The following is a 12,841-nucleotide window of genomic DNA, read 5'->3' on the forward strand; positions in this document are numbered from 1 at the left end:
GTTCTGCCCTATTGATCAGAAGGTCATTAATTCAAATCACTGTTCTGTCGAGTTTCCTGTTATTCCCTTATCCATCTTTTTTCTTGTGGTGTCCTATCATGGCTGAGCATGCACTCTGATCCTGGTGTTCTAACAAGCCAGGATATGTGAGGCAAATATACTCAATATCTTCATAAATGAGCATAAAAAGCAACTAGAATTTTAACAGTTTATTTCAGTTCATTTGGTTTTACGGTTACGTTCATACATATAAATGATATTAAATCCCTTTTTTTTGTTTTTGGTAACCTGCTCTTGCAGGCCTTTGTGAGTCTCTTAACGTTTAAAGACTATATTTTCATTAATCTATCAACACCAATGTACTGTTTTGACTGTCAGATCACATGCATTGCTGCTTTTCCTAATCTGGTCTTTTTTTTCTTCTTCTTCTTTTATGTTTTCCCTGGCTTCCCTCCATCTGCTCAATCTTTTAAATAATTCATTTTTAATTCATTCTCCATATTGCTTACTTGATTTACAGTCACACCTTTTCTGTGATCTATAGTCAGGAAAATACTTGGCATTGATGGTTCAGTGTTTAAGGTTTTGCCCTATTGATTAAAAGGTCATTAATTCGAATCACTGTGCTGATGAGTTGCCGTTTGGTCCCTTATCCATCTCTTTCTGGTGTCCTATCATGGCTGACCATAAACTCTGATCCTGGTGTTCTAACAAACCAGGATATGTGAGGCAAATTTATTCAATATCTTCATGAATGAGCATCTGCCTTTCTTTCAAGGTCAGGTGGAGAAGTTGACAAGGCTTGACCATGGTTTTATTTCATGACAAACTGATCTTTTAATTTCAACAGAGACGCAGTATGTCAATGGGAAGACTTTTTTCCTTCTTATCTTTTTTTTCCTGGCATGTCTGCTGTGTCCTAAGTTGGCAGCAGGTATCCTGAGACACAAACACCACCTGCTCATTTTTTGAAGCTTCACACAGTTTAACATAAAGAACTAGCTTGATAAATGGGCTGTATTGCTAAGCACACAAATATTATACTCTATGCATCAAAATGATCAATTAGCAAGCAGATATCACAGATCGAAACATATTAAATGAATTCTGACATTCTGCACTTCAGCTTAGTGCGATGATTTTATTCATGAAAACACATTTTGTACTTACATAGTGAATGTTAGAATGATGTTGGAGTTATTGTAGAGATTGCAGCATGTTAGAATAGTTACTGGGACTTGTTGCATGTTGGGACTTTCCTACTCTGTGTACCATGAAATAAACTTCTCCTATGCATTAGATGCAAAATGTGAAAAATACTATAATACAGAATAGAGATGGAAGACAAGACGATGATACGAGATGAGATAATAATATGCTTTATATAGTAGAAGAACATGACCTAAATTCTAAAACCTTTAACTTCCCATAAGTTGAAGGACAATAGGAGGATAACAATATGTACTATCAATATTATGTCTCATCAATCAGGTGCTGTGTTGAGGCTGTTTATGGTTTTTGGCTCTAATCAAATTGTTATATCAAATTATACCTATCATTAGATTATCATAAGCAATCAGCCCTTAGACCAAGGATTCCTCATGAGTACATTATATAGTTAATATGCCTGTCTTTTCAAGTGTTCAAAAACCGTTAACAAAAGGAAACCTTCAGTTTTAGAGCTAAAGCTATCAATATAGAAAAAGAAAAGAAGGAAAAATTTGTGATTGTCCACATCAAATATCCCTTAGCATAAGGATTTATGCATAGAAGTATCTGGTATGAGTGTGGGTAATCTTTCATCTTGCAGTATAGTAGGAGGAATATTTGTTCAACTTTTGTTTGTTTATTTGCTTATTTTTTTTATTTTATTGCTTTTTGCTGTCCATTGTCTGGATGGTGTGGTCATTCTACTCTCCTCCTTGAATTTGTATGATCGGGCTTACTAACTTACTATATTGCTGAATTGTCTTAATTTATTATTCTGCTAATTTAATCAAATAACCCCCAGAATTGTTCCACATAATAATATTTGTACACTGTATTTATTTAATATGGTGCATTCAATATAACAGAAAGTCATAAAAGCCTACTGAAGCAAAAATATGCTTGTCCTTCTTGTGACCTTGAGGTCTCCGCGTAAGCACATTCACCAAATCTATAGGCACCTAAAATATATGAAATTCTTGGAGTTGTTTTACTTTGAGACTTGAAATCTTTTATAGACAGGTGAAATCACAATTTCTTTCTCATGATAAACTCAAAAATAATGCATGAAACAAAATAAGTATTTAAAATAATAATGAATTCTTAAAACTCTTAAAAGTCTTAAAACATACCATTTTGTTTAAAGAAAAAGTGTGGTTTTGTTAGGAAAGGAACAAAATACATTGTTAATAGCAAAATTTTAAATATGTTGTTATGATATGTCTTTATTTTCAGAATGCAAATTTTAGGATGAAACTCAAATACCACTAAATAATAAGCTTAGATTTATCTGCTATTGATACATGTAAGGTATACATTTAGATATAAGCTACTGTATTTATCATTTTATTTGTCTCTCTCTCTCTCTTCCCCCCTCTCTTCATGCAGGGTTAAGCACAATGGATGGTGATGGTTCTAATTAATTCTAAAAATGTAATAAAATCAAACACTATGTCCAGCTGATGAAATAAAATAACTTTAGACCCAACAAATGTCCCCAACCTCCAACAAAGATGGAAAATATGTGAAATTAGATTTAAATACTAAACATAAAAGCCAATAAGAGAATGAAGCCTTTAATGGATCCAAAAGCAGTGGGATGCTGTTGAGAGAAATCATTGTACTTGTGTAACATGAGTGAGGAAAACAACATAGGGAGCCCTTGTGACAGTATGCATAAGGAAATAAAGAACAACAATACGCAGCCTTTTGTCTATACTGATGGAGATGCCAATGCTAACCAAATCCCCATGGAGGAAAACCACACTGAGAGGGAAGGTTTAATACCTCCCCTGTTGTCACAAGGCAGCACTCAGGAAAGGATTATTATTTGGGGCACACATGCCCACAGCGAGGACCCAGAGCTGGAGGAGTTTGAATTGTTAGAGTGTCAGGAGATGGAAGCTTTTCTAACAGAGAGAGACGTGAGGGATCATGATACAAGCAAAGAACGAACAAAGAAAGACTTTTGTCAAAGACATTCTGCCCTCACATATGTGGACATAGGCAAAACAGACCAAAATGCCAACCACAGTGAGGATATAGATTTAGATCAAAGCACTCAGCCTCTGGACCTCAGGACGTCTGCCTCTCGGTCTGGAGGAAGAAGGATCCTAAGAGAGACACGTAGTAACTCCGAGAGCAATGTCTTCGTTCCAACCTTTTCAACAGTAAGCAACCTCAGTGGGAGCTTGGCCAGCGCTCTTGAAAGTGCAGGAAATACACAGTGTCCTTCTTCCCTATCCAGCAAAGCTACCTCAGAGAAGTGCCGGTTTCAGCAGCCATCCACAAATAAATCCCTTATGCTTTCCACGCAGAGCAAAGAACAACCCAGAAAGAGGGACCAGATTCATAGTTTTACAATTCTGCCTCAGGATCCAACACATGAGAGTAGATCGAGCACTGAAAACGGCGACTGTGTGACAGACAGGCAGTGCTGGAGTACAGAAAAAAGCTACAAACCGCAGGAGAATGTCCTGTCTTCCAAATTCCAGAGAAACTTTGAAAGAGTGCCACCTTCTTGCAGGCAGCTTGTACGTCCACTCTCTCCAGGAATGGAGCCAAAGTTAACCTCAGGACATCCTGCATACAAAGACAACCCCAGAGGAGAACAGCCTTCCCCTTCCTCAGACAGAGGTCCTAATAACAGCCCCTATCACCCAGACCTAAAGGACCAAGTGCAGATTAACAATAATAATACCCAGTCTCTTAGCTCAGGCTCAGGGATCCAAGCCAGCCAGATTTCTACCAAGGTAGGCACTATCCTCAGAAGGCAGGGTTCAGCTGAAAATACAGCCAGTGCCCTGGACAGGAAGAGTCTTTTGAGCCGCAGAGCATACAGCAGCCCTACCAGGCCTTCAACAATTTCATCTCCTAAGAGTACAGGGTCTCCTCAGAGACAGACTCCAAATTCTCCTGGGAGATCCAGAGTGCCTACTCGAGGCCCACAGCTGGGTTATGGTGTTTCTCAAGGGTACGGTTCTGGCCTGAGGACTCCAGTCAAAACCACAATTAACATGAATGTCCAAAACCCTGTACCCCAACAAAGCTCTACGGCAACAACATCTCCACCCAAGTGCCCCCCAAAGCCCAAAAGTGTCCGACCTAAAATCATCACCTATATACGCAAGAGCCCACAGATTAAGCCTCAGGCCACTGATAGTTTATATGAAGTCTCCTCACTGCCCACCAAACTCTCAACCTCCACAAGTTCTCCAACCCCCAAAGCACCAGCAGAGGACCCTCCTGGTGCTCCAGTGCTGAGTGCCTCTAACATTCTGTTTGACAAGTATCGACAGGAGTTGCAGAAGGCTCGATATATGTCTCCTGAAGCAGCAGTGTCTGGGACAAAGCCTTCCAGCCATACCATGCCCAACAAAGCCATAGGGAGGACGAACAACTTTTATGGCTCGCTAGGCAACAGATATGTGCCTGCAGCGGTAAGGAACTTCCACACCAACAATCCAGTTGATTCATTCTAATATGCAATATAAATATTTTATACAATTTTAGCTTGTCTAGGAATATGTATTGGCTAGTGTTAAGAATTTTAAGGTCACCTTGCTTGAAAAAATTAATAGTGTCTTTAGTCATTGTTTACTGTTTGGATAGTTATGGCAACTAGAAATAAATCTATATTAATAAGGTAAACATTAAGCAAGTGCTTGACACTAAGGAGTACATTTTATGATGACTATAAAGATGGTGCTTAAAAAAAGCAAGAGAAGCACTGGCTTGTGCATTAGATGAAACAGTTTTCAGTTTATTACATCCATCATTGTTCATTATTTTTGTTTGTTTTTAATAAGGATTACCTGACATATTTTTTTAGTTATTGTTGTCCTTTTGTTCATAGGCACAATTTATCAGTCCACCTTTACCACAGTCAATGAAAATGATTAGGGTTGTGTTTTTCTCATAACAGATGACAAAATAGTAGTGGCTTCGTATTTTGTGTAATGCTGGTATCAGGGGGATCAGGCACCTACCTGGTATTGCATATTACATATTAGTGTTCTTAAGCCATATACAATTTTGTTTTTTGATAAGAATGTATAAAAAAATGCATGCATCTCAAAACAACTACATTAAAAATATTGAGTTTGTCTTTTGCCTCATTTTAGATTTCCTCTGGAGCCAAGGATCTCCCAGAATCCCAGACAGTTACTCAAGAAACAGGGGGATTAATACAGCCTCCTCGAACATTGAGACCCCAGCTTGGTGTGGGTGCTGTCAACAAGTCTCAATCTGCTGCTGCTGCTAAGAGTAGGATCTTCACAGCTCAGAAGTCACCTCTAGCTCTCAGTCAACCTGTACAGGCAGTGACCCCATCAGTGACTGCGCAAGCCACCTCATTAGTGACCCCATCCACTCAAAGCCCACCAGAGAGTTCAGGTAATGCCCGTTTTATTTTACTGGGAAAAAAACAGAAATGAAGCTACAAAAAATGTATGGGAATTCGTTAGAAATGCATGAGTCTGGTGTGGAGCTGTGGTAGATTGGAGGTGAAAAGGTTAGAGATACAGAGCAGAACACTTTAACACTTAACTTGACAATAAATCATTATTAGGTTGCCATGGGAGAAAATGTTCTCTGATGGAATGTTCCCCCTGACAGAATTTAGCTGTTTTTTGTGTGGAGTGTAGGTGCTGCTGAATTTTTATATGCTACAGAAGCATCCTGTTATTGCGCGTATATGTTTCTCAGCATATTGAAAAGCTGAATTATTATTATGTATTTTGGTGCTAATTAGACAGAAGCACACTACTCCATCTTTTCCAACTTACATTTTCATATCACTGAGCCATGGGGTTGATAATGTGCATATCATTATATTATGCCTTCACCAAAAAATGATAGATGGGTTTTTTCCTGTGCTGTGTACACCAGGGGATCTGCAAGTCTGTAAGGTGCAAAACAAATAATATTTTTACAGCATCACTTGAGGCAGTATATACCTGTTATATGTAGAGTCATTTTAATGTACAGTCAGGAGATTTTTAGAATTTCTTATGTTCATTTGCTGATATACTTGTTTCTCTATGGTGTCTAAACAGACTGATTTTACAGTTTTGCCCTCTAATGGGGTGAAAGAAAAATACCACTACAACCTTTTTTACATTTTTTTTGCAATGTGGGTTTTGTTGCTTTGTTCTCTTTTAAGCAGATCAATCTCACAACTGAGAGTGCACACTTTAAATGAGAAGCTAAGGCTGTGTAACAAGCTGAATAGTAGATAAAAGAGCAAAACATGTCAACGAGAACTTGTTTTAAGCTACTGCTAGCCAGTTAGATTTAACTGTTATGTATTGATCAAATAGCAGTGCCTGTGTACTGCTGGCCTGCTGCAGTGTAATGATTTGGAACAGCACTCTGAAACCCACAACTGTTTAAAGAAAATACAGTTCAGGCAAACTGAGGGCTTGAAAATAGAGTACTGGAAATATTGTACTAAAAGAGAAATTTGTAATATGGAGAAACTAAACAACACCTCCAGGTAGTCATTAGCCTACTTTCACATTTTTTACAAAATCAAACAGAATACATGAGAAAATATATTTTGCACTATTTTACATAGTACATTCAGTAATTATACTACAGTTGCAAGTGCATATTATGAAAGCACATCTTTTATATATATATATATATATATATATATATATATATATATATATATATATATATATATATAATGTTAAAATTTCATTCAACATTAGTTGGCATTTGATAAAGCAGAGAACATGCTGCTTTGTAGTAATACATTCCAGCAATTTAAAGCTTAATGACAAATCAATAAATTTTTTATTTCCATAATCCAAAAACGGCATTAATTTCTCATTTAAGTAACTTTCAAATATTCAAATAACACCTTTTAGCCCAGTAAAGGAAGGAGATCTCGTTCTCCTTTGAAAATTCCTACAAAAAGTCAAACTGCTTCAGAAGGTAATAATCAAGCAAAGCATTATGAATCTTTAATTTGCTCTGATGGGAAAGCAGATGCATGTAACACATGGTTTGGAAATGAATGTTTATGAGACATCGGTTTTCCCCCCTAGACTATGAAGAGACAGAGGGAGGTGGTGGGGGGGCAACGATGGTGGGAGGGCTAAGGGAGGAAGCTGGAACACATTTATCTTTAATGATCACAACTTTTGCTCCAAGGCGAGAACTAGCTGCAGTTTCATTAAAAATCCTGATGTGTGTGTGTGTGTGTGTGTGTGTGTGTGTGTGTGTGTGTGTACCTCATACACACATATGCAGTTTCTTCACAAAGAGTTTTTCTTGAAATTATGGCATCAGAGAATAGAAAATAAAGACATCTTGAGAGAAAGCCATGATTTGTGCTCCTCTTGAGGTGTTCATTCAGAATGCATTATGCAGCACTCCAGTTGCAAGATTCAGTGGAGGGAGAAGTAGAAAGGATTTATTCCCGAAAGTCAGAAGAGGATCATACTCGCAGCTGCCCCAAATCATTGCCCGATGCAGGGCCAGCCGTCTCCTAAGAAAGGTGGCATAACTTCACCCCTAGGAATATAGCGCATGTTTGTATGTGTTGCGATTTCTTTTAATACTGTACATTGTCTACCATCTTAAGATGCATTTACGATATATGGTTATCATCCTGAATTTTGCAGCTGTAGACAAAAAAATCACACATCATACAAGAATTCTTCTGTCAGAAGATTGGCATTTTAAGATAAATCTGTGACAGCAGCTAATTTAGTTCCATTGTTCCTTAAATATGCTGATGATGAGGTTCTTAAAGGGTTAAATTCTAAAAAATAAATAAATCTGTGTGCTAGTTGCTCTGATGCTTTTCTAAATACCATCATTAGAAGGATGATGAGATAAGATGATGAGAAACCCCCAGACCAGTTACAAATATAAAACTGGCAACAGCAAAATATACATTGGAAAAACTCATTATCTAAACTATTTTTGCACAGTGTTGTAGAGTTAGGTCAAGAATAAAAGTAATAAAAATAAAAGACCACTGTAGACGCAGAAAGACAGTGAGATATAAGCTTAATTCGAGGTGTTTGGATGCAATGAGGGGGCTCACTTGTGTACTTGAGTTTTGCTTGAAGACTGCGGTCATGCTCCCAATACAAGACCCATGGGCACATAATTTATGCTTCAGGTTTTCTGAAGACCTTCAGTTTTTGACACTGTTATATTTAACACCCTTTAGAGCATGCCAGAGTGAGAACATGCTTTTACAGCTTTTGCTGGTGGAAAGGGCTCAAGAAATATGCAGAATGTTATAGAGTGTTAAAAAAAATTGCTGACAAATCAGTTATTTGTGCTGGACTAAGCAGTTGAAGTGATGCAGACCAGGGCTTTTTTGCTGGAGTTTTAGAGATATCTGCTGGATGTAGGAAGCTAGATTTTTAGTATAGCAAACAATGATGATCAGATGGAACTATAAAAAAAATTCTGCACTTTGTAGAAGTGGATAATGTAATCAGAGCAACTGCTGTACATAGGATCAGACAATATGTCAGGACCTAATGCACTTAAGATATTTATGCACATGTTTATGCACTAGGGATGACCCCAAATAGTTAAAGATTCAATGCTTTAGCCTGATTGGACTACCAATCTTGGCAGAGGTGTTATAAAATGCGGATCATGCCATTTTGTTTATATGGGGGTGCTCAATGTCTGATTTCACATAGAACTACTGGTTTTCTCCAAAATTTGTTCATGTACAGCTTGATAGGATATTCCTATAAATAAAAATGTGAAAAAAAAATAGTAGATTTTAATAAATATTTTTAACATGCATGAATAAATCTGACCACCCCGTTTCCCTTTCCATGATCCGTGACCGACCCAGAAGCATCTTGGTGGCAGGGATTTAAATATTTAACAATGTCTGGGAGATTCTGTTAAAATATATTCTGATCTAATTTAATTATGTAAATTACTTTTTGATTGTTTTTCGGTGCATTGATGTCACATTGTGCTTGTGAAATGCAGAGATAGCAAAAGTACCCATTTCACCAGATAGTAACGAAAGTAACGAGCCTGGTTTGAAAATGTAAGAAGTAGAAAATACAAATATTTGTGTAAAAAAATGTAGTGAGTGAAAGTAAAAAGTTGTCCAAAAATAAATAGTGAAGTACTTATACAAGAAAAATCTACTAAAGTAAAATAGTATTTGTATTTCATTACTTCCCATCTCTGGAGAAACGCAAATCCAGTTGTTATTTATGGTATTTTTTTTAGGTTTATTTATCCAAAATGCTTTTATGCATTCTCTTCTATATCTTTGAGTGATGTTCTATACACACACACACACACACACACACACACACACACACACACACACACACACACACGATTCGACTATCAGTTGACTATCAGTGCTGCTCTCTCTTACGGGACATGTTAGAGATACTCTTTGCCTTAGTTTCCTCTAATAACTTTTTGTTCATTTTATTTAGACCAATGGAAGGCACAATCAGCAGAACTGGGTGTCAAATCTCTTTTGCCCAAACCAGCGGCATCAGGCCTGCGACCTCCTGGGTATTCCCGCCTCCCCGCAGCACGCCTTGCTGCCTTTGGCTTTGTCCGCAGCTCCAGTGTGTCCTCTGCCTCCAGCAACCATTCCACTGACAGCACACGAAGTGATCCGTGCAGACCAGCACATCGTAAGTTACTGAGAGATTGTAATATGCAAATTACTTACCAAATATATATCTCATGATTTATTATTTGTGGTTTTTTGGACATTACATTATCAACCACAGCCCATCGGTTGATCATGCTAAAATTTGGCACCCCTTTTCCCTTTAAAGAAATTGAGAAGGATCCCCATAGGACCACTGAACAGCTGATGTTTTGGTGGTAGGGCATTCTCAGTACAGCAGAGACATACATTAGATATAGCAATAGTTTGTGTGTTTTTACATCAGTTGTGTTTAGCATTTAAAAAATGTGTCAAAAATGTGTTTTGGCCAGTTTATTAGATACATTTACCTATTTATAGCTTGTAAGGATTTATAGACTATAGCTCATTTATTCCCATAGACAATGTCATGTGCTATAAAAAAATAAAAAATAAAAATGTATGTCAGTCTCTGACCACAGGATTTTTCTTGCCTGGCTATTTTTAGTTGACATTCTGTTCTGTGGTATTGAGTTGTTTTAAAATCAACTCAGGGTCACTGCTGTGCTGAAAATGATCTATCACACAAATAATATGTGTACTGTGATGCTTATTTTAGGCCATTTGTAACAATGGACAAGGTAGCTATGGCTTTGCATACATAAGAAACTGGCACTGTAGTAGTTGGCTTTCACAGTTTTTTTTGTCCCTGACTGACACTTTTTACAAAAGGTTAGCTGCTTCCACCATGTGTTTTTAATCTAACCTACATAAGTGTTGTTAGTTACAGTTGGTTGCATTTAATGTCTGTGTGTCCCAAAGAGTCTTTGCGAATTACGTCATGGCCACTTGTCTCTCAGGACTTAGAACCTTTTAACTATCATAGTAGAGTAGGAAAAGTGAGAGGGAGAGTGAAAAATGAAAAAAGTGTGGGGGGTGATTGTGTGAAATCTCTAGTTAAGGTGTGAGAGACTGGAATCAGTAAAGAAACCAGCATGGGGTTTAATTTTAACAGCTTTTTTTCCCTTCTTCTCATATGGTAGGCTGAACCTGAGAATGCGATCGCAATGCAAAGAGCTAAATAGCACCCAGTCAGCAAAACATAAATACTACCGCCATATATATCACAGTTTACATCTAATAGATATTTAATGTAGCTCTTCTTTTACATATAAAATCCTCTTATCCCTTATCTAATCAACTCAGCAAGACAGATTAGAAATTTCATATTTTCGCTGTATGCAGAAGATTATGGAACATGCATAAGCTATGTTTGCAATGTTTATAGTGCTGCCAAATTGGGCTTTTTAAGGCTGCATTGCTTAAGGCCAAATTAATCACTCTCCTGACTGCATGCTATGACCAATTATAAGCTCTAGATGCTAATTATGTTGATTGCTCTGTAACTAGAAAAAAAAGGAATACTGGTTAATTGATGTGTGGTGCCAGCAGATTACACCAGTGAAATGCAATTATATCCCATACTGTAATGTCACTCACAACACAAGCAATATTTAACCCAAAGAGTTTTTTAACCTTATCTTACTGGTACTGAATATGGCCTAGCTTTTTTTCCACTGGCTTGCTTAAATAATAAATATCTGCAGTATAACACAGTGGACTAAATAAGCCCATGTTAAAATATGAATAAACATGCAAAACAAACTAACAAGAACAAATCCACACTATAAAATATTGGCAATATGTGAATTTTGCAGTGTACCACCTGATCCAATCTTTGTAACCCAAACCTCAGACCATTTTGCCATTACATTACTACATCACATACTAGACCACTGACAAACATGTGTTCAAATATATACATTACATGCATTGATTTATCCACTGACAGTCAACACGCCCTATGAGAACGTCACACATAGATCATCTACTGTATCTTCTTAAGCAAACAGAGCTTCTGGGGTTACTAGATTGTATCTTGGGCTGGTTGTAATGGTGCAAATTATTGATTCAGAATTGTCAAAAGCACCTTAGTCTTCAGTGAGTTCAGGCTTCTGAGACTGAATGAGGCTTGATCGATTTGTGAGTTCTAGCCGATAGGGCCAGGCCAACTTGTAATTGGATAAATAGGTTTGAATTGTGGAGTGTGGAATATTATTGCAGAAGCAGGTGGATTGATTAATCTGTCATTACAGCCAGTCCTGCTTTAGCCTTAACTCACTATTGATCTCTTACTTCCCTCTTAATGTATATCCAGTCCTCTACTTTAATACCATGCCACAGTACATGGACTGTTTTGGCAGCAAATGGAAGACCTACACAATATTAGTCAGGTGGTCATAATGTTTTACCTGATCAGTGTATTCTGAATGCAGTATGTTCACACAATTGAGTTAATATTGGGTGACATTTTAGACACAATATGGTTTTATTATAGGCCAAATAATGTACTTTGTTCATAGAAATAGATTCTGAAGCTAGCTCACATTTATTTGTACATTCTTGTTAAAGGTGCTTCCAGTTTAATTCGTATCATAGTCGTATCGTAGCTTTCATATCATAAGCCAAACGTTATACTCTATGTAAGTATTGTTTGTCTAAGTATTGTTTGCCACGTCTGCTGATGACTTTGCAAACCCTACTGCAGAAATTGTTTGGAAGTTTTTTTACATGTTGGACACATGAGTAGTGTGATAGTCAAAGTGTATCTCTCAAAGTCTTTAACACTATCAGACCAATTAAATTGTTGTTTATAGAATGTTACATCCCCTACTATGCCTGCAAGATTATAAACACTTTTTTTTATCATTTCCAGCCACAGAGTGATCCCAAATCATATATTACTTCATTACTTGCAAACATACTAACTAACCCACTGACTTTTATTCTATATTGTCACCCAGATATAGCAATCAGGGTCATAGTCTTTCACCAACAATATCCTCAATATTTTACCATTAACTGCCATCATTACAACTGTGCTATGGTGCTACCCATAATCATAATGGCTATTTAGTACTCTTAAGTTAAATCAGGTCAGTTTTTCATCGCCTCTTTTCT

The 12,841-nt window shown here is 37.2% G+C and overlaps 1 protein-coding gene across 2 annotated transcripts in view; it reads left to right on the forward strand.

The window, feature by feature from the left end:
* mtus2a (microtubule associated tumor suppressor candidate 2a) overlaps positions 1-12,841 on the forward strand; it is a 54,518-nt gene that overhangs the window by 15,657 nt on the left and 26,020 nt on the right. For both annotated transcript variants that reach the window (XM_046862072.1, XM_046862074.1), the window contains exons 2-4: positions 2,596-4,646; positions 5,331-5,601; positions 9,657-9,863. In XM_046862072.1, coding sequence (XP_046718028.1) covers positions 2,841-4,646; positions 5,331-5,601; positions 9,657-9,863 — 2,284 coding nt within the window. In that variant the 5' untranslated portion in view covers positions 2,596-2,840. The remainder of the gene's footprint in view (positions 1-2,595; positions 4,647-5,330; positions 5,602-9,656; positions 9,864-12,841) is intronic.

Source organism: Silurus meridionalis, chromosome 11 (genome assembly GCF_014805685.1).
Source record: "Silurus meridionalis isolate SWU-2019-XX chromosome 11, ASM1480568v1, whole genome shotgun sequence".
NCBI lineage: Eukaryota > Metazoa > Chordata > Actinopteri > Siluriformes > Siluridae > Silurus > Silurus meridionalis.